The sequence below is a fragment of the Leucoraja erinacea genome, chromosome 6 (assembly GCF_028641065.1).
Source record: "Leucoraja erinacea ecotype New England chromosome 6, Leri_hhj_1, whole genome shotgun sequence".
In the NCBI taxonomy this organism is placed as follows: Eukaryota; Metazoa; Chordata; class Chondrichthyes; order Rajiformes; family Rajidae; genus Leucoraja; species Leucoraja erinaceus.
The window spans coordinates 87715915-87741239 of NC_073382.1; the positions used below are offsets into that span (position 1 = coordinate 87715915).

General features: G+C 48.9%; 1 protein-coding gene across 1 annotated transcript in view; it reads right to left on the reverse strand.

Moving 5' to 3' along the window:
* Positions 1-285: 285 nt before the first annotated feature.
* LOC129698455 (microtubule-associated protein 6 homolog) overlaps positions 286-25325 on the reverse strand; it is a 44532-nt gene continuing 19492 nt past the window's right edge. The window contains exons 4-5 of the mRNA XM_055637601.1: positions 7976-8210; positions 286-2724 (exon numbers count right to left, since the gene is read on the reverse strand). Of these exons, the coding sequence (XP_055493576.1) occupies positions 2527-2724; positions 7976-8210 (433 nt within the window). The 3' untranslated portion in view covers positions 286-2526. The remainder of the gene's footprint in view (positions 2725-7975; positions 8211-25325) is intronic.

A 25325-nucleotide genomic window follows, 5' to 3' on the forward strand; every position in this document is an offset into this window, starting at 1 on the left:
AGACGCTAGGACTCTTTGGGCGACTCACAACCATACAGGCGTCACCCTGGCGACATGTCGGGGGATGAATAGACAATAGACAATAGGACAATAGGTGCAGGAGTAGGCCATTTGGCCCATCGAGCCAGCACCGCCATTCAATGTGATCATGGCTGATCATCCCCAAACCAGTACCCCGTTCCTGCCTTCTCTCCATACCCCCTGACTCCGCTATCTTTAAGAGCCCTATCTAGCTCTCTCTTGAAAGTATCCAGAGAACCGGCCTCCACCGCCCTCTGAAGGCAGAGAATTCCACAGACTCACAACTCTCTGTGTGAAAAGGTGTTTCCTCGTCTCCGTTCTAAACGGCTTACTCCTTATTCTTAAACTGTGTGGCCCCTGGTTCTGGACTCCCCCAACATCGGGAACATGTTTCCTGCCTCTAGTGTGTCCAAGCCCTGAACAATCATATATTTCAATGAGATCTCCTCTCATCCTTCTAAACTGCGGAGTGTACAAGCCCAGCTGCTCCATTCTCTCAGCATATGACAGTCAAGCCTGTACGGTCGTGAGTAGTCGCCCAAAGAGTCGTACCTTGTTCTGGTCGCCGCTGGATTTTCAACATGTTGAAAATCTTTGGCCACCTGCAACGGGTGTCGGCAGTCGCCGAAAATGTAGTGAAGGTGGGACAGGCCCATTAGACATAGCTCTCAGGGCTAACGGAACCGAAAGATTCGAGGAGAAAGCAGGAACGGGGGGCTACTGATTTTGGATGATCAGCCACGATCACATTGATCATATTCTATATTTACACAGGACAATAATGTATCATTTCAGGCATTCATCTGCGGAGGGACTGAACAGACAATGATTCGGGTCGAGACCCTTCTTCAGACTGACGGAGGAGAGGGGAGAAAGCTGGTGGCGAGAGGCGAGGGGAAGGGGATGGTGGCAAAATCATGGGTGAAAATGGATCGACCCGCACCATTTTTTGGGCACCATGTTATAATGTAGGCGTTGTCAAGCTGGAAAGGGTGCGGGGAAGACTTACGAGGATGTTGCCAGCTCAGCTCTCGGGAGAGGTCGGGCTGGCTAGGACTTTATTCATTGGAGCGCAGTGGGATGAGGGGTGATTTTTTTTAAGGGGTGTATAAAAGCAATCAGGAATCACGCAGGCCAGCTCCGACCACCGGCCAGCGGCCTGTAACATCCTGAAGCCGCCGTCTCCGGTGGGAAAATGACGATTCGGGTGCTCCGAGTGTGTTCGACCGCCCTGACGTCGGAGTTTGGGTCATCCCGACGAGAGGGCCCGTACATCGGGCCGTCCGTAGCGGCGACTACGGAGGGCTCGTGGCCTCGACCACGGGTGAACAAAGGAGGAGGACTGGCTGAACTTTGTTGCCTTCCACCACAGTGAAGAATGCTGTGGTGGATGTTTGTGTTCAATCTTATTGTGTATTGTGTGTTCTTTTTCAGTGTGTCTCGCTGCTGGCAAATTCATTTCACTGCACCTTCGGGTGCATGTGACGAATAAATTTGACTTTGACTTTGACTTTGAATAGATCGAGAACCAGAGGACATAGGTTTAAGGTGAAGGGGAAAAAGATTGAATGGGAACCTGAGGGGCAACTTTTATTTACTCAAAGGGTGGCGGGTGTACGGAACGAGCTTCCAGAGGAGGTAGTTGAGGCAGGGATTACCATAACATTTAAGAAAGGTACATGGACAGGACATGTTTGCGAGGGATATGGGTCAAACACAGGCAGGTGGGACTAGAGTAGATGGGACATGTTGGTCGGCGTGGGCAAGTTGGGCCGAAGGGCCTGTTTCCACACTGCGTGACTCTATGACTCTAACTGGTGAGTGATAGGGGGATAAGGTGAGGTGGGCTTAATTGACCGATGGGTGGAGTGGTCCCATCTGTCAGAGAAGGTTCCCTTCCCGAAACATCCTCTGCCCTTTTCCCTCCACAGATACTGCCTGACTACTGAGTTCCTCCAGCACTTTGTGTTCCGCCTAAGATTCTAGCGTCTGCAGTTCCTTGTGTCTTCTGTAGAAAGGATACGTTCGTAGGGCTGTAGAAGCAGAAGCAGGCCATTTGGCCCATCGCGCCTAGCCCAACACTCAACCATGGCCGATCTACAGGAACCACGGGCTGGATCATTGGTAATGAATTAATCCCTACTGCCCTGTTAAATATCTAGGGTACGTTTCATGACAATCTCTTGGTCGGCCCCTGTGGCATGGAGTTGGCAATGACCCTTGTTGATGAAGTGAGCAAGACTGATCTTATGCACATAATTTCTACCTAACTATCCTCCACGCACTGCATTTCTTGATGGAGAAATGATGCTGCTTTAATCGGGAGAGGATCGCAGTAGTTTTTAATATTTCCTCTTGTCTTGTCTGCAGGTGGAGGCTCCCGACTGCAGTGCTTGTCAATGGATAGACTGGGCTGTCGATCTTCGTGTGATAGAGGGCTGTCCCTGCACGACGGGGCAAAGGACTGGTCGCACAGTCGCCCCGGGTACAGGGGGGAGGGGGAGGTCACTCTTTAGCCTCGGCCAGCTTGTTGTTGATCTCCTCGGCCTTGTCCTGGTCTTCGGGCTTGGCGGCCGGCGTGCTGTCCGCACCCTTTTTCTTCACGGAGCGGCTCGAAGCTCCGTGCTTCCCTTTGGGTTTGCGGGGCTCTTTGTGGGTCGGTGGCTTTTTGGGTTTCGAGGTCTGGACGCTGGGTTTCTCTGGCTGGAAGGGGGGGGGAGGGGTGAAAGGAAAGATTGGTTTACTCATAGGTCTCAGGTGCAACAGGTTAGACACTAAAGGGCCTGTCCCACTTACGTGTCCTTGGCACGCAAATTACGCGACCTCGTTGTCGCGTTGAGGCGCAGGGGGCATCGTGTGGCCGCGTGGGGCCTGTCCCACTGAGAAGCGCGGAGGGGTATGTAGTTGTGCGCGATATCGCGCGGGGCTCCGAAATTTTGTAGCGAACTAAATCTTTGCGCGCCGCCGGCTTGTCGAGTAACTGACGGCCAAAGTGGGACAGGCCCAAGACCCTGGCGCGACGCAACGTCTCACCTCCAACAGCAGCGGAAGCAGGCAAACGATCGCCGAGCTCGGCCTGGGGCTCACGGCCGTTGCGGTCCGGATCCGCCCCCAATTCTACTTCCAGAGCGGGGCCAAGAAAATTGAAGATAGACACAAAATGCAGGAGTAACTCAGCGGGACCGGCAGCAACTCTAGAGAGAAGGAATGGATGATGTTTCGGGCCGACTGAAGAAGGGTCTCGACCCCGAAACGTCACCCATTGCTTCTCTCCAGAGATGCTGCCGGTCCCGCTGAGTTACTCCTGCATTTTGTGTATATCTTGTGACGTCCTGCGCTCCAGACGGCTGTGCGGGCGCATCAAGTCGCGCGCGACCTTCGCGGGACCGTCGCGCCTCAACGCGATTAGCGTGCCAAGGACACGTAAGTGGGACGGGGTTAAATGTAGTGTCGTTACAATCCCTGCCATCAGTGGCGCTCAGGAACTGTGAGGCCAGTTCATTGGCTATATTTAAGAGGGAGTTAGATGTGGCCCTTGTGGCTAAAGGGATCAGGGGGTATGGAGAGAAGGCAGGTACAGGATACTGAGTTGGATGATCAACCATGATCATATTGAATGGCGGTGCAGGCTCGAAGGGCCGAATGGCCTACTCCTGCACCTATTTTCTATGTTTCTATAAACTTACTTACTTACTAAATATCTGACTAAAAAGTTCCACATTACATGCAGATCGGATTGTATCTGTATGTACTGTGGAAGTTTTTAGTCAGATATTTAGTATGAAAATATTGATCATGGATGGACAATTACACAAAATACGGATAATTTAGATGTTCTTATGACATCATTGTTCAAAAAATAATGATTTTGATTATCTTGAGAGTGGATGTTTGTGGATTTTGAACACATGTCTGTAGTAAAACGGCCCTTGCCCTCGATCACAGCTTTTGTGTTAAGTTGATGGGAAAACAATAGGGACCAAGATGCTAATGCGAGTATGAAAATTACCATGACTTTTTTAATACTGAAGATATGAAAGTGAATTAGGTCTCAGATTAACATTTTTTTGATGCTTTGTCTGATGAGATCAATTTACAGGTTTGATTTTTAACACCTCAAAAGTTTGTGACATCACTATTAAATGCTGGAGCAACTCAGTAGGACAAGCAGCATCATAGAAACATAGAAACATAGAAACATAGAAATTAGGTGCAGGAGTAGGCCATTCGGCCCTTCGAGCCTGCATCACCATTCAATATGATCATGGCTGATCATCCAACTCAGTATCCCGTACCTGCCTTCTCTCCATACCCCCTGATCCCCTTAGCCACAAGGGCCACATCTAACATCCTCTTAAATATAGCCAATGAACTGGCCTCAACTACCCTCTGTGGCAGAGAGTTCCAGAGATTCACCACTCTCTGCGTGAAAAAAGTTCTTCTCATCTCGGTTTTAAAGGATTTCCCCCTTATCTTAAGCTGTGACCCCTTGTCCTGGACTTCCCTAACATCGGGAACAATCTTCCTGCATCTAGCCTGTCCAACCCCTTAAGAATTTTGTAAGTTTCTATAAGATCCCCTCTCAATCTCCTAAATTCTAGAGAGTATAAACCAAGTCATCACTGGAGGAAAAAGGAACGGGTCGAGACCATTCTTCAGACTCAGGCAGGGGAAGGGGAATCGAGAGATATAGACAGGGATGTACAGAGAGATATAGAACAAATGAACGAAAGATAGACGACACAGTGACGATGATCAAGGGAAAGAGGAGTCCACAATGGTCCATTGTTGGCTGTGGAGCTAGGTGATAACGAGTTACACGGGCAGCAAAACTAGTATGACGACTAGGATGGGGGAGGGATGGAGGGAGCGGCAATGCAAGGGTTACCTGAAGTTAGAGAAATCAACAATTATACCGCTGGGTCGAAAGCTGACCAAGCGAAATACGAGATGCTGTTCCTCCAATTTGTGTTTGGCCTCACTCTGGCAACGGAGGAGGCCCTGGACAGAAAGGTCAGAGTGGGAATGGGGGGGGGGGGGGGTAAAGTGTTTGGCAACCTCCTTACATCATATTTCACTTGGGCAGCTTACAACTCAGTGGTGTGAATGTTTTCTCTAACATCAATTAACCCTTGCATCCCCTCTCTCCGTCCCTCCCCCACCCGAGTCGCCGTACTAGTTTCACTGTCGTCCTGCTGAGTTTCACACTCTGTGTAACTCGTTACCACCTAGCGCCGCGGCCAACAATGGACCATTGTGGGCTCCACCTTTCCTTGATCATCGTTGATTTTTGCATATCTTCCATTCATTAGTTCTATAACTCTCTACATCGCCGTCTATATCTCTCGTTTTCCCTCTCCCCTGACTCTCAATGGGAAGAAGGGTCTCGGCCCGAAACGTCACCCATTCCTTTTCTCCAGAGATGCTGCCAGACCCGCTGAGTTGCTCCAAATGTTTCTATCTTATCTTTGATTTAAACCAGAATTTTCTGTTGCTTCCGACATAAACTAAGTGTTGAATTATGTATTGAGGGAGTGCAGCGTAGGTTTACAAGGTTAATTCCCAGGATGGCGGGACTGTCATATGCTGAGAGAATGGAGCGGCTGGGCTTGTACACTCTGGAGTTTAGAAGGATGAGAGGTTACCTCATTGAAACTTATAAGATTATTAAGGGCTTGGACACCCTAGAGGCAGGAAACATGTTCCAGATGTTGCGGGAGTCCAGAACCAGGGGCCACAGTTTAAGAATAAGAAGTAAGCCATTTAGAACAGCGACGAGGAAACACTTTTTCTCACAGAGAGTGGTGAGTCTGTGGAATTCTCTGCCTCAGAGAGCGGTGAAGGCAGGTTCTCTGGATGCTTTCAAGAGAGAACTAGATAGGGCTCTTAAAAACAGCGGAGTCAGGGGATATGGGGAGAAGGCAGGAACGGGGTACTGATTGGGGATGATCAGCCATGATCACATTGAATGGCATGTGCTGGCTCGAAGGGCCAAATGGTCTACTCCTGCACCTATTGTCTATTGTCTATTGAATTAAGCCATCTAAAGCTGTACGCAGTTATCTAATTGCTCAGTTTATCTAGTGTGCTTGCGTTCATGGCCTGAGGTATTGAGTATTGGTGTCTCAATCTCGCCCCTCTGCAGTGGAACAGAGGTTACACATTAGCCATCGCGGCACGGTGGCGCAGCGGTAGAGTTACTGCCTCACAGCGCCAGAGACCTGGGTTCGAATCTGACTACGGGTGCTGTCTGTACGGAGTTTGCACGTTCTCCCCACGACCAGCGTGGGTTTTCTCCGGGTGCTCCGGTTTCCTCCCACACTCCAAAGATGTGCAGATTTGCAGGTTAATTGGCTTGGAGTAAATGTAAATTATCCCTACTGTGCGTAGGATAGTGTTAGTGTGCGGGGATCGCTGGTTAGCACGGACTCGGTGGGCCGAAGGGCCTGTTTCAGCGTGTATCTCTAAACTAGACTAAACTAAACTAAACATTGTTCTGCACTGGTGACCCTCGGACTATCTTTGATCGGACTTTACTGGCTTCATCTTGCACTAAACATTCTCACCATCTCTAATATCCTTATCCTGTATCTATAGATTGTCGCTTGCTGGATTGTAATCACGTATTGTCTTTCCGCTGACTGGTTAGCGCGCAACAAAAGCTTTTCACAGTACCTCGGTACACGTGACAATAAACTCAACTTTAGTCAGAAGGTGGTCGTTAGTCAGATGGTGGTGAATCTGTGGAATTCGCAGTGGCGCAGCGGTAGAGTTGCGGCCTTACAGCGAATGCAGCGCCGGGGACCCGGGTTCGATCCCGACTACGGGTGCTGTCTGTCTGTACGGAGTTTGAACCTTCTCCCCGTGACCTGCGTGGGTATTCCCCCGAGATCTTCGGTTTCCTCCCGCACTCCAAAGACGTGCAGATTTGTAGGTCAATTGGCCTGGTGTAAATGTAAAAATTGTCCCTAGTGGGCGTAGGATATGTTAATGAGCGGGGATCGCTGGTCTGCGCGGACCCGGTGGGCCGAAGGGCCTGTTTCCGCGCTGTATCTCTAAACTAAACTAAACTAAACTAAAAGAGGGCCGTGGAGGCCAAGCCAGTGGATATTTTTAAGGCAGAGATAGATAGATTGTTGATTAATGCGGGTGTCAGGGCTAATGGGGAGAAGGCAGGAGAATGGGGTTCGGAGGGAGAGATAGATCAGCCATGATTGAATGGCGGAGTAGACTTGATGGGCCGAATTACCTAATTCTGCTCCTGTTCCTCATGACCTTATGACCTTGAAATGAACTGTGGAACTGGTTAAACGACTAGGGTGTGGGAAAGGGAGCTGAGGAGAGGATGGAGAATGTTGGTAGACGTTAACGTTTCAGGTTTGATGATAAAACTGTGGGGGGGGTGCAGTTGATGGCAGGGTCGCCAACTGTCCCGTATTATCCGGGACATCCCATATTTTGGGCTAAATTGGTTTGACCGCCCTTGTCCCGTATTTGACCGCTACTACTCGGGTCGAGGGGGCTGTCGGGACGGAGTGCCGCGTCCGGCCCCGCCCCGACGTAGTGCAGCCCGTGGAGTGCAGCAGCAGCAGCAGCAGCAGCGCCTCGCCCGTGGCCCCGTCGGTCGGTCGGCAGCCCGGCCAGCTGTCCGACCTTCAGACCTTCGCATACCGCCGACACCACCACCCCCCCTCCTTCTCACGGCCGATCACGAGTTGGACGTGGCGCCGGACTTTGCGCGCGGCCCCCGGGCCAAAACCCCTCAGCTGGCCCCGCCGGCTGGGCTTTGTGTACAGTCCAGCACCCGAAGCCAACTCATCATTCACCCAGACACGGCCCAGTCGCTCAACGAATTGCCGTGGGGAATTTGTCCCGTATTTTGACCTGTTGTCCCTTATTTGGGAGTGAGGAAGTCGGCGAGCCTAGCTGAAGGGGCTGTGGGCCTCACACTTACCTTGGTGGGTTCTCTGTAGAATTCGCTGTAGAGGCTTCTCACCCTCCTCCCCTCCGGGAACTTGCTGTCGGCCGTCCCTGGTCTGATCAGCTCCGGCCGCTTGCTGTACTGGCCCTTGAAGGTGGTGTTGTAGCTGGTCTCGTGGGCCACCTTGGTCTCTGGAGGGTGGTAGGTCTGCTTGGCTTTGACGGCCTTTGTCGACTTGGAATCCACAGTATACGCCCTGAACTCATTCCTGCCGACAATCAAACATTCACATCGTCAGCATTTAGGCCTGGATCGAGTGGGTGTGGAGACAAAAGACAATAGGTGCAGGAGTAGGCCATTCGGCCCTTCGAGCCAGCACCGCCATTCCATGTGATCATGGCTGATCATCCCCAATCAGTACCCCGTTCCTGCCTTCTCCCCATATCCCCTGACTCCGTTATCTTTAAGAGCCGTATCTAGCTCTCTGTTGAAAGTATCCAGAGAACCGGCCTCCATCGCTGTGAAAACATACGGGGGACACAATTTCTTGGCGGCTGCACACGCGCCTGCGCATACACACGCTTGAATCAGCCCGTTCACGGGGTCTTTCATCGGCCGACGGGGGCTTCAACATCGGGAGCCTCAATCGACTCGATGCAGCAGTTTGATTTTAAGCTGCGCGGGGCGCTGAAAGGCCACGCAAACGGGCCGATTCAGCCCTTAGAAAGCGTCTGATAAAGTCCGGATTACAAAACATGGTGGGTGGGGGGGGGATTGTCCCCCACCTCTAAAGCAGGGAGGGACGTGTCCCCCAGTAGCCCCCAGGATATCCACGCCTGAAGAGCCCTATCTAGCTCTCTCTTGAAAGTATCTAGAGAACCGGCCTCCATCGCCCTCTGAGGCAGAGAATGCCACAGACTCACAACTCTCTGTTTCCTCATCTCCGTTCTAAATGGCTTACTCCTTATTATTAAACTCCAGCTCCATTCAAGACCGCAGGAACGCACAGCGAACTGTGGACTTAGCCCGGACAATCAGAAAAAACCCAACCTCCCTTCCATTGACTCCATCTACACCTCACGCTGTCTCGGCAAGGCCAGTAGCATCATCAGGGCCAGTCTCACCCCCGGTCACTCCCTCTTCTCCCCTCTCCCGTCAGGCAAGAGGTACAGAAGTGTGAAAACAAACACACACCTCCAGATTCAGGGGCAGTTTCTTCCCGGCTGTTATCAGGCAACTGAACCATCCTACCACTAACTAGAGAGCGGTCCTCAACTACTATCGACCTCATAGGTGACCCTCGGACTATCCTTGATCGGACTTTACTGGCTTTATCTTGGGATTAATGTTATTCCATTAGCATGAATCGATACACTGTAAATGGCTCGACTGTAATTATGTATTGTCTTTCCGCTGACTGGTTAGCATGCAACACAAGCTTTTCACTGTACCTCGGTACACATGGCGATAAACTAAACTGAAAGGATGTTTCCACTAGTCGGAGAGTTTAAGACCAGAGGGCACAGCCTCAGAATTAAAGGACATTTCTTTAGGAAGGAGATGAGGAGGAATTTCTTTAGTCAGAGGGTGGTGAATCTGTGGAATTCTTTGCCACAGAGGGCTGTGGAGGCCAAGTCAATGGATATTTTTAGGCAGAGATAGATTGATTATTGATTAGTGTTTGGGGTTATGGGGAGAAGGCTCTTATGGGGTGAATGGGATTGAGAGGGAAAGATAGATCAGCCATGATTGAACGGCAGATTGAACGGAGTAAGCTTGATGGGCCGAATGGCCCAATTCTGCTCCTTTCACGTAGAACCATAGAAACATAGAAAATAGGTGCAGGAGTAGCCCATTCGGCCCTTCGAGCCTGCACCGCCATTCAATGGCTGATCATCCAACTCAGTATCCTGTACCTGCCTTCTCTGCATACCCCCTGATCCCTTTAGCCACAAGGGTCACATCTAACTCCCTCTTAAATATAGCCAATGAACTGGCCTCAACTACCTTCTGTGGCAGAGAATTCCAGAGATTCACCACTCTCTGTGTGAAAAATGTTATCTCGGTCCTAAAAGATTTCCCCCTTATCCTGAAACTGTGACCCCTTGTCCTGGACTTCCCCAACATCGGCAACAATCTTGCTGCATCTAGCCTGTCCAACCCCTTAAGAATTTTGTAAGTTTCTATAAGATCCCCCCTCAATCTTCTAAATTCTAGCGAGTACAAGCCGAGCCTATCCAATCTTTCTTCATATGAAAGTCCTGCCATCCCAGGAATCAGTCTGGTGAACCTTCTTTGTACTCCCTCTATGGCAATAATGTCTTTCCTCCGATTAGGAGACCAAAACTGTACGCAATACAACTGCAGTAGAACCTCCCTGCTCCTATACTCAAATCCTTTTGCTATGAATGCTAACATACCATTCGCTTTCTTCACTGCCTGCTGCACCTGCATGCCTACTTTCAATGACTGGTGTACCATGACACCCAGGTCTCGTTACATCTCTCCTTTTCCTAATCGGCCAATATTCAGATAATAGTCTACTTTCCCGTTTTTGCCACCAAAGTGGATAACCTCACATTTATCCACATTATACTGCATCTGCCATGCATTTGCCCACTCACCCAGCCTATCCAAGTCATCTTGCAGTCTCCTAGCATCCTCCTCAGAGCTAACACTGCCCCCCAGCTTTGTGTCATCTGCAAACTTGGAGATGTTGCATTCAATTCCCTCGTCCAAATCATTAATATATATTGTAAATAGCTGGGGTCCCAGCACTGAGCCTTGCGGTACCCCACTAGTAACTGCCTGCCATTGTGAAAAGGACCCGTTTACTCCTACTCTTTGCTTCCTGTTTGCCAGCCAGTTCTCTATCCACATCAATACTGAACCCCCAATACCATGGTGCTTTAAGTTTGTATACTAATCTCTTATGTGGGACCTTGTCGAAAGCTTCCTGAAAGTCCAGATACACCACATCCACTGGTTCTCCCCTATCCACACTACTAGTTACATCCTCGAAAAATTCTATAAGATTCGTCAGACATGATTTACTTTTCGTAAATCCATGCTGACTTTGTCCAATGATTTCACCACTTTCCAAATGTGCTGCTATCCCAAGTTTAATAACTGACTCTAGCAGTTTCCCCACTACCGACGTTAGACTAACTGGTCTGTAATTCCCCGTTTTCTCTCTTCCTCCCTTTTTAAAAAGTGGGGTTACAGTAGCTACCCTCCAATCCTCAGGAACTACTCCAGAATCTAAAGAATTTTGAAAAATTATCACATGAATCCACTATTTCTGGGGCTACTTCCTTAAGTACTCAGGGATGCGGCCTATCTGGCCCAGGGGATTTATCGGCCTTTAATCCATTCAATTTACCTAACACCACTTCCCGGCTAACCTGGATTTCACTCAGTTCCTCCATCTCATTTGACCCCCGGTCCCCTGCTATTTCCGGCAGATTATTTATGTCTTCCTTAGTGAAGACAGAACCAAAGTAGTTATTCAATTGGTCTGCCATGTCCTTGTTCCCCATGATCAATTCACCTGTTTCTGACTGTAAGGGACCTACATTTGTTTTAACTAATCTTTTTCTCTTCACATATCTATAAAAACGTTTGCAGTCAGTTTTTATGTTCCCTGCCAGTTTTCTTTCATAATCTATTTTCCCTTTCCTAATTAAGCCCTTTGTCCTCCTCTGCTGGACTCTGAATTTCTCCCAGTCCTCTGGTAGGCTGCTTTTTCTGGCTAATTTGTATGCTTCATCTTTTGTTTTGATACTATCCCTGATTTCCCTTGTTATCCATGAATGCACTACCCTCCCTGATTTATTATTTTGCCAAAGTGGGATGAACAATTGTTGTAGTTCATCCATGCAGTCTTTAAATACCTTCCATTGCACATCCACCGTCAACCCATTAAGAATCAATTGCCAGTCTATCTTGGTCAATTCACGTCTCATACCCTCAAAGTTACCTTTTTTTAAGTTCAGAACCCTTGTTTCTGAATTAACAATGTCACTCTCCATCTTAATGAAGAACAACCATATTATGGTCACTCTTGCCCAAGGGGCCACGCACAACAAGACTGCTAACTAACTCTTCCTCATTACTCAATACCCAGTCTACAATAGCCTGCTCTCTCGTTGGTTCCTCTACATGTTGGTTTAGAAAATTATCCCGCATACATTCCAAGAAATCCTCTTCCTCAGCACCCCTGCCAATTTGATTCACCCAATCTATATGTAGATTGAAGTCACCCATTATAACTGTTTTACCTTTGTTGCACGCATTTCTATTTTCCTGTTTGATGCCATCCCCAACTCCACTACTACTGTTAGGTGGCCTGTACGCAACTCCCACTAGCGTTTTCTGCCCCTTAGTGTTTCGCAGCTCTACCCATATCGATTCCACATCCTCCAAGCTAATGTCCTTCCTTTCTATTGCGTTAATCTCCTCTCTAACCAGCAACGCTACCCCACCTCATTTTCCTTTCTGTCTATCCCTCCTGAATATTGAATATCCCTGGATGTTCAGCTCCCAGCCTTGGTCACCCTGGAGCCATGTCTCCGTAATCCCAACTATATCATAGTCATTAATAGCTATCTGCACATTCACCTCATCCACCTTATTACGAATGCTCCTTGCATTGAGACACAAAGCCTTCAGGCTTGTTTTTACAACACTCTTACCCCTTATACAATTATGTTGAAAAGTGGCCCCTTTTTGATTTTTTGCCCTGGATTTGTCTGCCTGCCACTTTTACTTTTCACCTTGCTACCTATTGCTTCTACCCTCATTTTACACCCCTCTGTCTCTCCGCTCACACATTTAAGAAACCCACCACCTCTTATTCTCTGTTTATTATTCCCCCCTACTTTCCCCCCTACATGTTGGGTCTTAGTGCTTCCCTTCTCTGCCTCCTGCCTCACACACTGTCTACTAGCTTTCTCTATTTGAGTTCCTCCCCCAAACCGTTCTAGTTTAAAGTCTCCCCAGTAGCCTTTGCAAATCTCCCCGCCAGGATATTGGTCCCCCTCAGGTTCAAGTGCAACCCGTCCTTTTTGTACAGATCACACCTTCCCCAAAAGAGGTCCCAATCTCTCCCTGTACGGGAAACCCGACCTTTTCTTTGTCGGGTCTCCGTTGTCGTTGGGGCTGCAACGAGGAGCGGCCTCCAACAGGAAGACCGGGGGCTCTGGTGCCGACGACTCACCTCACCATCGCGGAGCTGGCCGAGTCCAGAGCGGGTGGAGCAGTGGTGGAGCGCTGCTGCTGCTGCGGCCCGACCTCCGGAGATTCGGAGGCTGCAACTGCGGGTCTGGCGGACGGCGGCACCGGGAGCCCGCGGGTCCCTGGAGGGAGACCGCTTTTCAGGGCTTCCGCAATGGCGACTTCTCCCGCCCGAGTTGCGGGGTCGAAGAACTTCTGGAGCGGGGCCTTACAGCACCGCCCCGCGCGGCTTGGAATGGCCGCGGGACTCTGTGAGCGCACGCCGGGGGCTCTAAAATCAAGAACCCGGTGTGCGACCTTGCATCACCCGGCATGGCTTTAATGGCCGCGGGACAATCGCCATCGCCAGCCGGGGGCTTTGACTTTGACTCTGACATCGGAGGGGGGAGAGTGCAGTGGAGAGATAAGTTTTTTTGACCTTCCATCACAGCAATGTGATGGATGTTTATGTAAATTATGTTGTGTCTTGGGTCTATTTGTTTGTAATGTATGGCTGCAGAAATGACATTTCGTTTGGACCTCAAGGGGTCCAAATGACAAATAAATTGAATTGAAATGATCCAGAAAATTGAATCCCTGCCCTCTGCACCAGTCCCTCATCCACGCATTTATCCTCCACCTCGCTCTGTTGCATGGCACAGGCAGTAATCCTGAGATTGTTACCTTTACGGTCCTTCTCCTTAACTCTCTTCCTAACTCCTTAAATTCTCTTTTCAGGACCTCTTCTCTTTTTCTACCTATATCTACCTATAAACATGAAGAAACTAGAAACTGCATGCACAATGTGTAAGAAGGAACTGCAGATGCTGATTTACACCAAAGATAGCCACAAAATGTTGGAGTAACTCAGCGGGACAGGCAGCATTTCTCGAGAGAGCACAAACGGCGACAGGATGAAGGAAGGAGGTTATGCAACGTGAGTTCAGAGAGTTAGGAAGAAGACTGAAAGGAAGGACTTCTAGGGTGGTTATCTCTGGATTGCTTCCAGTACCTCATGCTAGTGAGGACAGGAACAGGGAGATAGGGGACCTGAATGCGTGGCTGGGGGGCTGGTGCAGGGAGCAAGGAATTAGATTTATAGACCACTGGGATCTCTTCTGGGATAGCGGTGACCTGTACAAAAGGGACGGGTTACACCTAAACTGGAGGGGGGACCAACGTCCTGGCAGGCAGGTTTGCTAGTGCTACACGTGTGGGTTTAAACTAAATAGCGGGGGGAGGGGTTGACAAATTTGCATTATAAAGATGGAGCTAAAGGGGAAGAGAGCACAGGAAAAGTTACAAAAGATTCCCGATTTAATGGGAAGGAAAGTTCGAGAAGGGATAAAGAGAGTGTGAGGGATAAGATGATTAAACCACCATCATTGTGAGGGGCCGAGTGGTTGTAGCCACCGACCTTGTGATGGGCCGAGTAGTTGGAATCACCAACCTTGTGATTCGAACAAACTGTTACTGTCCTTCAGAGCTGTTGATAACATTGTAGAATAACAAGATGAGGTAAGGGATGTAGCTGACAACACAGAAGCTAGTCTTTAGGTCAAAGGCAATTAAGTAGGTTAGGGCAACAGCGACTGAGCATGCTTAATGAAATAAATGAATATTAACTTTACGCCCCTCATGACAAAGAACCTAATTTAAATGTACATGCGATGTATGATGTGGGAGGAGAGGGAATGATTGATGACGCACGGAGGGGAGGGTTGGAAGATTGTGAACCTCGGTACCCTGATTGGAAGGGGTCAGAAGGGGAGGCGTCCGATCAATAAAGACTGTATACTGAATTGTATAAATATAGACGTTTTTCCTTTGCTCGGTGTGTCTCAACTTGGAGAGGCACCCGATTCTGCAGACTCGCAAATAAAGCATTTCTTGTTTCCACGATTTAGTCTCTGAGTAGTGATTGTGAGCACAAACTATATCTCACAAGAGTAAGGTCAGAGCCAATAGTGAACCGTTTGAGAGGGGAGGTGTGAATGGAACTTCACAGGCCCCCAAACAGTAGCCTGGATATAGGGTGCAAGTTGAATCAAGAGTTAATATTGGCATGTTGTAAAGGTTGTTATGGGAGATTTCAACATGCAGGTAGACTGGGAAAATCAGGTTGGTACTGGACCCCAAGAAAGGGAGTTTGTAGAGTGCCTCCGTGATGGATTTTTAGAGCAGCTTGTACTGGAGCCGACCAGGGGGAAGGCAATTCTGGATTTCGTGTTATAAGCTGGCCACGCGAAATATGAGCTACAGTGCTCTGTCTGAGAAGGGATGGCTGGAGGTAGACAAAAAGCTGGAGTAACTCAGCGGGTCTGACAGCATCTCTGGAGAACAGGAAGAGGTGACAATTCGGGGTTGAGACCCAGATCAAGTCGGGGAATCACTGGATATTTTCAAGAGAGAGTTAGATTTAGTCCTTAGGGCTAAGGGAATCAAGGGATATGGGGGGAAAGCAGGAACGGGGTGCTGATTTTGAAAGCTGCACTCCCTCAATAGCAAGAATGTCCTTCCTCAAAGTGTGAAAACGCACACCTCCAGATTCAGGGACAGTTTCTTCCCAGCTGTTATCAGGCAACTAAATCATCCTACCACAACCAGAGAGCAGTGTTGAACTACTATCTACCTGATTGGAGACTCTCAGACTATCTTTAATCGGACTTTGCTGGCTTTACCTTGCACTAAGCATTATTCCCTTTATCATGTATCTGTACACTGTGGACGGCTCGATTGTAATCATGTATTGTCTTTCCACTGACTGGTTAGCGCGCAACAAAAAGCTTTTCACTGTACCTTGGACAATAAATTAGACATAACTAAAAATTAAATAATCAAAACCAATATCTGTGCCGAACACAATGCCAAGTTAAATTAATCTCCTCTGCAAAACAAAACTCCAGATGTGGAAGAAGGAACTGCAGATGCTGGTTTAAACCAAACATAGACACAAAATGCTGGAGTAACTCAGGGGGACAGGCAGCTTCTCGGGAGAGAAGGAATGGGTGACGTTTCGGGTTGAGAGGGGAGAGAGGGGATCTTAATTGAAACATATAAGATTGTTAAGGGTTTGGACACGCTAGAGGCAGGAAACATGTTCCCGATGTTGGGGGAGTCCAGAACCAGGGGCCACACACAGTTTAAGAATAAGGGGCAAGCCATTTAGAACAGAGACGAGGAAACACCTTTTCTCACAGAGATTTTTGTGAGTCTGTGGAATTCTCTGCCTCACAGGGCGGTGGAGGCCGGTTCTCTGGATGCTTTCAAGAGAGAGCTAGATAGGGCTCTTAATGATAGTGGAATCAGGGGATATGGGGAGAAGGCAGGAACGGGGTACTGATTGGGGATTGAATGGTGGTGCTGGCTTGAAGGGCCGAATGGCCTACTCCTGCACCTATTGTCTATGATCATGTTACCAGTCCCTCAAAGAGATACTGAGCTCTCCCACTCATGGACCATTTGAACGGTGAGAGAGTGAAGGGTTCCTTATTGTCCACAAGCAGTAAAGTCTTCATCGCTAAGCAAGATCACTAATTAAACCCATGGGGACTAAGTGGATAATGAGTACGTTTGATCTCTTAAGCAAAAGCACAAAGTGGTGGAGGAACTCAGCGAGTTGTTCTGGTGGGTGAGTCTAGGACCAGAGGTCACGGCCTCAGGGTTAAAGGGCGCTCTTTTAGAAAGGAGGTGAGGAGGAACTTCTTTAGTCAGAGGGTAGTTAATCAGTGGAACTCAGAGGGTTGCAGAGGGCTGTGGAGGCCAAGTCAGTGGATATATATTTAAGGCAGGGATAGACAAATTCTTGATTAGAATGGGTGTCACGGGTTCTGGGGAGAAGGCAGGAATATAGGATTAGGAGGCATAGATCAGCCATGATTGAATGGCGGAGTAGCCTCGATGGGCCGAATGGCCTAATTCTACTCCTATAAGCCGTGAGCTTGTCAGGCAGCATCTACAGCGGGAATGAACGGATGATGTTTCGGGTCGTAGCTCCCTGAGGTAACCCACGTGGTCACTTCAAACTGCACCCGAGATCGGGATCGAACCCGGGTCTCTGGAGCTGTGAGGCAGCAGCTCCACCTGCTGCGCCATTGCGTTGTCCTTCATTCTCACTGGGAGGTAGGTGACGTCCCTTTAGGAAGGAGATGAGGAGGAATTTCTTCAGTTAGAGGGTGGTGAATCTGTGGAACCCTTTGCCACAGACGGCTGTGGAGGCCAAGTCAGCGGATATTTTTAAGCCGGAGATAGATAGATTCTTGTGTAAGAAGGAACTGCAGAGGCTGGTTTAAAAGTCAGTGTGGGAATGGGAAGGAGAATTCAAGTGTCCAGCAATCCATTCCTTCTCTCCAGAGATGCTGCCTGGCCCGCTGAGTTACTCCGGCATTTTGTGTCTACCTTCGATTTAAACCAGCATCTGCAGTTCTTTCCTACACATCCGGGAGATCAGGTTGGTTCACACGGGCTGAGTGAAGGTGTTCAGCGAAATGATCGCCCAGTCCCCGTTTGGTCTTAGATTCTTGATTCACGGTGGCGCAGCGGTAGAGTTGCTGCCTTACAGCGAATACAGCGCCGGAGACCCGGGTTCTATCCCGGCCAAGGGGGCTGTCTTGTCTGTACGGAGTTTGCACGTTCTCCCCGTGATCTGCGTGGGTTTTCTCCGAGATCTTCGGTTTCCTCCCACACTCCAAAGACGGGCAGGTTAGTAGGTTAATTGGCTTGGTGTGAATGTAAAAAAAACGTCGCTAGTGCGTGTAGGATAGTGTTGGTGAGCGGGGATCGCTGGTCGGCGCGCAGACCCGATGGGAAGGGCCGAAGGGCCTGTTTCCACGCTTTATCTCTAAACTAAACTAAACTAAAATAATGTATGGTACACAAAAAAGCTGGAGAAACTCAGCGGGTGCAGCAGCATCTATGGAGCGAAGGAAATAGGCAACGTTTCGAGCCGAAACCCTTCTTCAGACTAAACTAATGTATGGGTGGCAGAGGTTTTTGGGGAGAAGGCAGGAGAATGGGGATGAGAGAGATAGATCAGCCATGGCGGAATAGACTTGATGGGCCAAATGGCCTAATTCTGCTCCTATCACTTATGGACTTCTGAAAAAAAGGGTGCCCTGACAGAGGTTAGAAAGGTGATAAAGATAGAAGATATCAGGGGTGTCTTTTTCACCCAGAGGCAGTGGATATTAAATGCGACAATAGACCCTGGACAATAGGTGCAAAAGGGGCCAAATGTATAGAAGATAGCACTGTGACTTTTTCACATGGAGGACAGTGCATAGTTTGGAATGCGACAATAGACACTGGACAATAGGTGCAGGAGTAGGCCATTAGCTCTCCCTTGAAAGTATCCAGAAAACCGGCCTCCAGCGCCCTCTGAGGTAGAGAATTCCACAGACTCACCACTCTCTGGGTGGAAACAGAAAAGCTGCCAGAGGAAGTGGTAGAGGCAGATTTCATATCAATCTTTAAAAGGCAATAGGACAGGTACTGGGATAGGAAAGGCTTAAAGGGATCTGGGCCTCAGGCTGACAAATAGGATTAGTGTAGATAGATATCACAGGCAGCATACATGAGATGGATCATGAAATCATAGGGTCTTACAGCACGGAAACAGTTGTACAGGGCCCTAGTGAGACCACACCTGGAGTATTGTGTGCAGTTTTGGTCCTCTAATTTGAGGGAGGACATTCTTGCTATTGAGGGAGTGCAGCGTAGGTTCACCAGGTTAATTCCCGGGATGGCGGGACTGTCATATGCTGAGAGAATGGAGCGGCTGGGCTTGTACACTCTGGAGTTTGGAAGGATGAGAAGGCATCTCATTGAAACATATAAGATTATTAATGGTTTGAGCAGGCTAGAGGCAGGAAACATGTTCCCGATGTTGGGGGAGTCCAGAACCAGGGGCCACAGTTTAAGAATAAGGAGTAAGCCATTTAGAACGGAGACGAGGAAACACTTTTTCTCACAGAGAGTGGTGAGTCTGTGGAATTCTCTGCCTCAGAGAATTCCACAGTCTCACCACTCTCTGTGAGAAAAAGTGTTTCCTCGTCTCCGTTCTAAATGGCTTACTCCTCGGTGGAGGCCGGTTCTCTGGATACTTTCAAGAGAGAACTAGATAGGGCTCTTAAATATAGCAGAGTCAGGGGATATGGGGAGAAGGCAGGAACGGGGTACTGATTGGGGATGATCATCCATGATCATCACATTGAATGGCGGTGCTGGCTCGATGGGCCGAATGGCCTACTCATGCACCTATTGTCTATTGTTTATGTTTTGCGTTAGACTTTAGAGACAGCGTTGAAATACGTCTTTTAACCCAGCAAGTCCAATCTAACCAGCCATCACCCCGCCCACGAACACTATCCTACACACTAGCGGCACACTGGCATTAATGTTTTCTGTGCCATTCCTAACTGTCACTGTATGTCATGTTGTCACTTGCGGGCGGAGCACCAAGGCAAATTCCTTGTATGTGAATATACTTGGCCGATAAACTTATTCATTCGTTCATTCAACTTACTATTTTACCGAAGCCAAATAACCTACAAACCTGTTTTTTTTAAATTTTAGTTTAGTTTAGTTTAGTTTAGAGATACAGCCCGGGGATGAACCCTTCAGCCCATCGCGCCCGCACCTACCAGCGATCCCCGTACACGAGTTCTATCCTAGTTGTCCTGGGGACTATTTACGATGTTTACTAAAGCCAATGAACCCACAAACCTGTCTGTGTTTGGAATGTTGGAGGAAACCGGAGCACCCGGAGAGCTAACAGGGAGAACGTACAAATCCGTGCAGACAGCACCCGTAAACCTAACCATTGTCTTCACTATGTTTCTGAAAGATAATCACCTCCGATAATACATTGAGAAATGGAGGACATAGGTTTAAGGTGAGGTGAGGGGGGGTGGTTAGATTTAAGGGCCTGTCCCACTTGGAGATTTTTTTCGACGACTGCTGGCGTCATATCCGGCTCACCAATAGATTTTGAACATTTCAAAATCCAGCGGCGACAACAAAAATGGTGCGATGCTTGAAAAAAACACCGCGTGTCAATACGCCATCACGCCGTGTCACGCCGCATATTTTGTCGGTGACCTGGTACGTCATTCAATGGTGCCGTAAGTCGCCAAAGTTACCAAGTCGGACAGGCCCTTCAATTGGAACCTGAGGGGTAACTTTTTCACACAAAGGGCTGTGGGTGTACGGAAACAGCTGCTGGAGGAGGTAGTTGAGGCTGGGAGCATCATGACGTATAAGACACATTTGGACAGGTACATGGATAGGACAGGTTTAGAGGGACATGGGACAAATGCAGGCAGGTGGGACTAGAGTAGATGGGACATTGATACAAAGTGCTGGAATAACTCAGATATTTCAGGCAACATCGCTGGAGAAAACAGCTGGCTGACGTTTCGGGTCGGGACCCTTCTTCATACTGAAAATAAAGGGGGGGGGGGGGGGGACTGGAAATAGGAAAAGGCCAGAACAAATCAGGGCCAGCAATAGATAGATGGGACATGTTGGTCGGCATGGGCAAGTTGGGTGCATGGAACGAGCTGCCAGAGGAGGTAGTTGAGGCAGGGGCTATCGATATGTTTAAGAAACATTTAAACGGGTACATGGAGAGGACAGGTTTAGAGGGATATGGGCCAAGCGCAGGCAGGTGGGACTAGTGTAGATGGGGCATGTTGGTCGGCGCGGGCAAGTTGGGCCGAAGGGGCTGATTCCATGCTGTATGACTCTGTGAGTCTATTACAGCACAGCCTCGGCTCTGGGCTGCAGAGTCTGAATCAGTGCAGTGAAGTAAAAATGATCCACATCCTCAGTGTAATCAGATAAACATTCACTACAGGTGGCCCAATACATCATTTGCAAAGAGCCATCTGCCATGGAGTCATAGCAGGGTCGAAAATCCCGGGGGGGGGGGCAGGTGGGACAAACATCCCCCTCCCCCTGTTTTGAGAGGTGGGGAACGATGCCCCCCCCCCTCCACCCCATTTTTTGTAATCCGGATTTAAAAACCTGGTGAAAACTCGCGAGACATAGGACTGCTGATCGGGGGCCGATTGGACGATGAGACGTCAGTCAGCAGGCGATGGGGGGGGGGGGGGGACATGATAATTCAGCGCGATCATTGGAGGAGGGAGGTGTCGGGCAGAGACGCAGGTTTACAGCCAGCTCGGAGAAGCAGCGCTGGTGTCCCGTCAGTCCAGGCAGGGCTGTAGGTTAACCTGGCGAGACAGGCAGAGTTGAGCTGCATTTAGTGCTGGATTGAGCCTCCGAAAGCCTGTGTGTGTGTGTGTGTGTGTGTGTGTGTGTGTGTGTGTGTGTGTGTGTGTGTGTGTGTGTGTGTGTGTGTGTGTGTGTGTGTGTGTGTGGTGTGTGTGTGTGTGTGTGCGTGCGTGTGCGTGTGTGTGTGTGTGTGTGCGCACGCGCGCCCCCCCCCCCCATATTTTGAAAGCGATTTCCGTGCCCGAGTCATAGAGTGATACAGTGTGGAAACAGGCCCTTCGGCCCAACTTGCCCACACTGGCCAACAATATCCCAGCTACACTAGTCCCACCTGCCTACGCTTGGCCCATATCCCTCCAAACCTGTCCTATCCATGTACCTGTCCAAATGTTTCTTAAAATGTGATAGTCCCAGCCTCAACTACCTCCTCAGGCAGCTCGTTCCACACACCCACCACCCATTGTGTGATAAAGTTACCCCTCAGATTCCTATTAAATCTAAACCTCCTCATCCTCACATAGACCTTATTTATGGGGCATGTTGGTCGGCATGGGCAAGTTGGGTGTATAGAATGAGCTGCCAGAGGAGGTAGTTGAGACAGGGACTATCGCAACTTCTAAGAAACATTTGGACAGGTACATGGATAGGGCAGTTTTAGAGTGATATGGGCCAAGGGCAGGCAAGTGGGACTAGAGTAGATGGGGCATAAGTGATAGGAGCAGAATTAGGCCATTCAGCCCATCAAGTCTACTCCGCCATTTAATCATGGCTGATCTATCTCTCCCTCCTAACCCCATTCTCCTGCCTTCTCCCCATAACCCCTGACACCCGCACTAATCAAGAATCTATCTATCTCTGCCTTCAAAATATCAATCCACTTGGCCTCCACAGCCTTTTGTGGGAAATAATTCCATAGATTCACCACCCTCTGACGAAAGAAGTTCCTCCTCATCTCCTTCCAGAAGGAACGTCCTTTAATTCTGAGGCTGTGACCTCTGGTCCTCGACTCTCCCACCAGTGGAGACATCCTCTCCACATCCACTCTATCCAGGTTCTTTTACTACTTGGTAAGTTTCAATTAGACCTCCTCCCCCCCCCTCGACCTTCTACACTCCAGGCCCAGGGCCGACAAACGCTCATCATATGTTAACCCACTCATTCCTGGGATCATTCTTGTAAACCTCCTCTGAACCCTCTCCAGAGCCGGCACATCCTTCCTCAGAGACGGGGCCCAAAATTGCTCACAATATTCCAAATGTGGCCTGACCAGCGCCTTATAAAGCCTCAGCATTACATCCCAGGTTTTGTATTCCAGTCCCCTTGAAATAAATGTTTGGCATTGTGTTGGCATTAGCTTTGTCCTCCTTGGTTATCCCAACATAGCCCGTCATTATTTGGAAGAACTCCATTATATCTGACGTAACCTTCTCTCTGCTCTGAGGGCAGAAACCTAATTACTATCACCTCTCTGGAATTAAATACTTAACACATTTGTGATTCATAGTTAATTTAAATTCATGATTAGTTTTCAACATTCCTCTAGAAACCTTCAATCACAAAAGTAGCGACACCAATGGATAGAGTGGTAAAGAATGCGTATGGTATCTGTTCAGTTCAGTTTAATTTCTAGCCACGTGTACTGAGGTACAGTGAAAAGTTTGTGTTGCATCTATCTTCAGTGAATTTCAAACCATCATGACAATAGACAATAGGTGCAACAGAAGGCCATTCGGCCCTTCGAGCCAGCACCACCATTCAATGTGATCATGGCTTTACTAGAATGTTGCCTGGGTTTCAACAACTAAGTTACAGAGATAGGTTGAATAAGTTAGGTCTTTATTCTCTGGAGCGCAGAAGGTTAAGGGGGGACTTAATAGAGGTCTTTAAAAAGATGAGAGGGATAGACAGAGTTGATGTGGACAAGCTTTTCTCTTTGAGAATAGGGAAGATTCAAACAAGAGGACATGACTTCAGAATTAAGGGACAGAAGTTTAGGGGGAATATGAGGGGGAACTTCTTTACTCAGAGAGTGGTAGCGGTGTGGAATGAGCTTCCAGTGGAAGTGGTGGAGGCAGGTTCATTGGTATCATTTAAAAATAAATTGGATAGGCATATGGATGAGAAGGGAATGGAGGGTTACGGTATGAGTGCAGGCAGGTGGGACTAAGGAGAAAAAAAGTTGTTCGGCACGGACTTGTAGGGCCGAGATGGCCTGTTTCCGTGCTGTAATTGTTAAATGGATGTTATATGGCTGATCATCCCGTTCCTGCCATCTCCCCATATCCCCTGACCCTGCTATCTTCAATAGCCCTATCTAGCTCTCTCTTGAAAGTATCCAGAGAACCGGCCTCCACCGTCCTCTGAGGCAGAGAATTCCACAGATACACAACTCTCTGTGAGAAAAAGTGTTTCCTCGTCTCCGTTCTAAATGGCTTACCCCTTATTCTTAAACTGTGGCCCCTGGTTCTGGACTGCCCCAACATGCACCCGTTCACACTAGTGGCGTTTTGTAGGGGTTTAGATTGGCACATGACTATGAGGAGTATGCAGGGATATGCATCAGATGCTGATCTCTGTTCTATGTTCTAGAGAGTGATGCTCCTATCACTTATGCACATGATAAAACTTGCTGAATGTCCCCGGTCTCCTCAATTATTAGAGGCGCTGGCATGCGCCTTCTTGGCTGTTGCATCAATGTCGTTTCAAAATTGACAAGTTCTTAATTAGGCTATTCAGCCCACGGGCGGTCACGGTGGCGCAGCGGTAGAGTTGCTGCCTTACAGCGGATGCAGCGCCGGAGACCTGGGTTCGATCCCGACCACGGCTGCTGTGTTCTGTACGGAGTTTGCACCTTCTCCCCGTGACCTGCGTGGCTTTTCTCCGAGATCTTCCTCCCACACTCCAAAGACGTACAGGTTTGTAGCTTAATTGTCATGGTCAATGTTAAAAATTGTCCCTAGTGTGTGTAGGATAGTGTTAATGTGCGGGGATCGCTGGTCAGCGCGGACCCGGTGGGCCGAAGGGCCTGTTTCCGTGCTGTATCTCTAAACTAAACTAAACTAAGTCTACTCCGCCATTCAATCGTGGCTGATCTATCTTCCCCTATCCTGCCTTCTCCCCATAGCCCCTGACACCCGCACTAATCATGTTTACATAATATCTCCTCATCATGTATCTGTACACTGTGGACGGCTCGATTGTAATCATGTATTGTCTTTCCGCTGACTGGTTAAAGCCCTGTCCTACTGTACGAGCTAATTCAAGAGTTCTCCTGACTTTTCCCCTGATTCGTAGGTACTCGGGGCTCTTGTGGACATTTTTCAACTTGTTGAAAAATGTTCAAGAGTCTTCCCGCGCTTACAGCGTTTCCCGAGTACCTGCCGTTAGCGTTACGAGCCGCTAAGAGGCGCCCCCAAGCTCCGCCGTACCCGCTACATACATTCTACGTGCTTACAACGAGTTTGATTTTTTTTTTGAACTCGGGAGAGCTCTTGGAATGAACTCGTACAGTGGGACAGGGCTATTAGCGCGCAACAAAAGATCTTCACTGTCCCTCGGTACACGTGACAATAAACAATAAACAAAACTCAGTTTTAGTTTTAGACACAGTGTGGAAACAGGCCCTTCGGCCCTCCAAGTCTGCAATGACCCCGCAAACATTTATACCACGTCAATTAACCTACAAACCTGCACGTCTTTGGAGAGTGGGAGGAAACCGAAGATCTCGGGGGGGAAACCTACAAAGGTCTCGGGGAGAACGTACAAACTCCGTACAGACAGCACTCGTAGTCGGGATCGAACCCGGGTCTCTGGCGCCGCAAGCGTTGAAAGGCAGCAACTCTACCGCTGCGCCACCGTGACCGCCCCAATTTTCTTGGTATGAGTTTCAATTATCCCCAGTGTCTGTAGGGTAGTGTCAATGTGTGGAGATCGC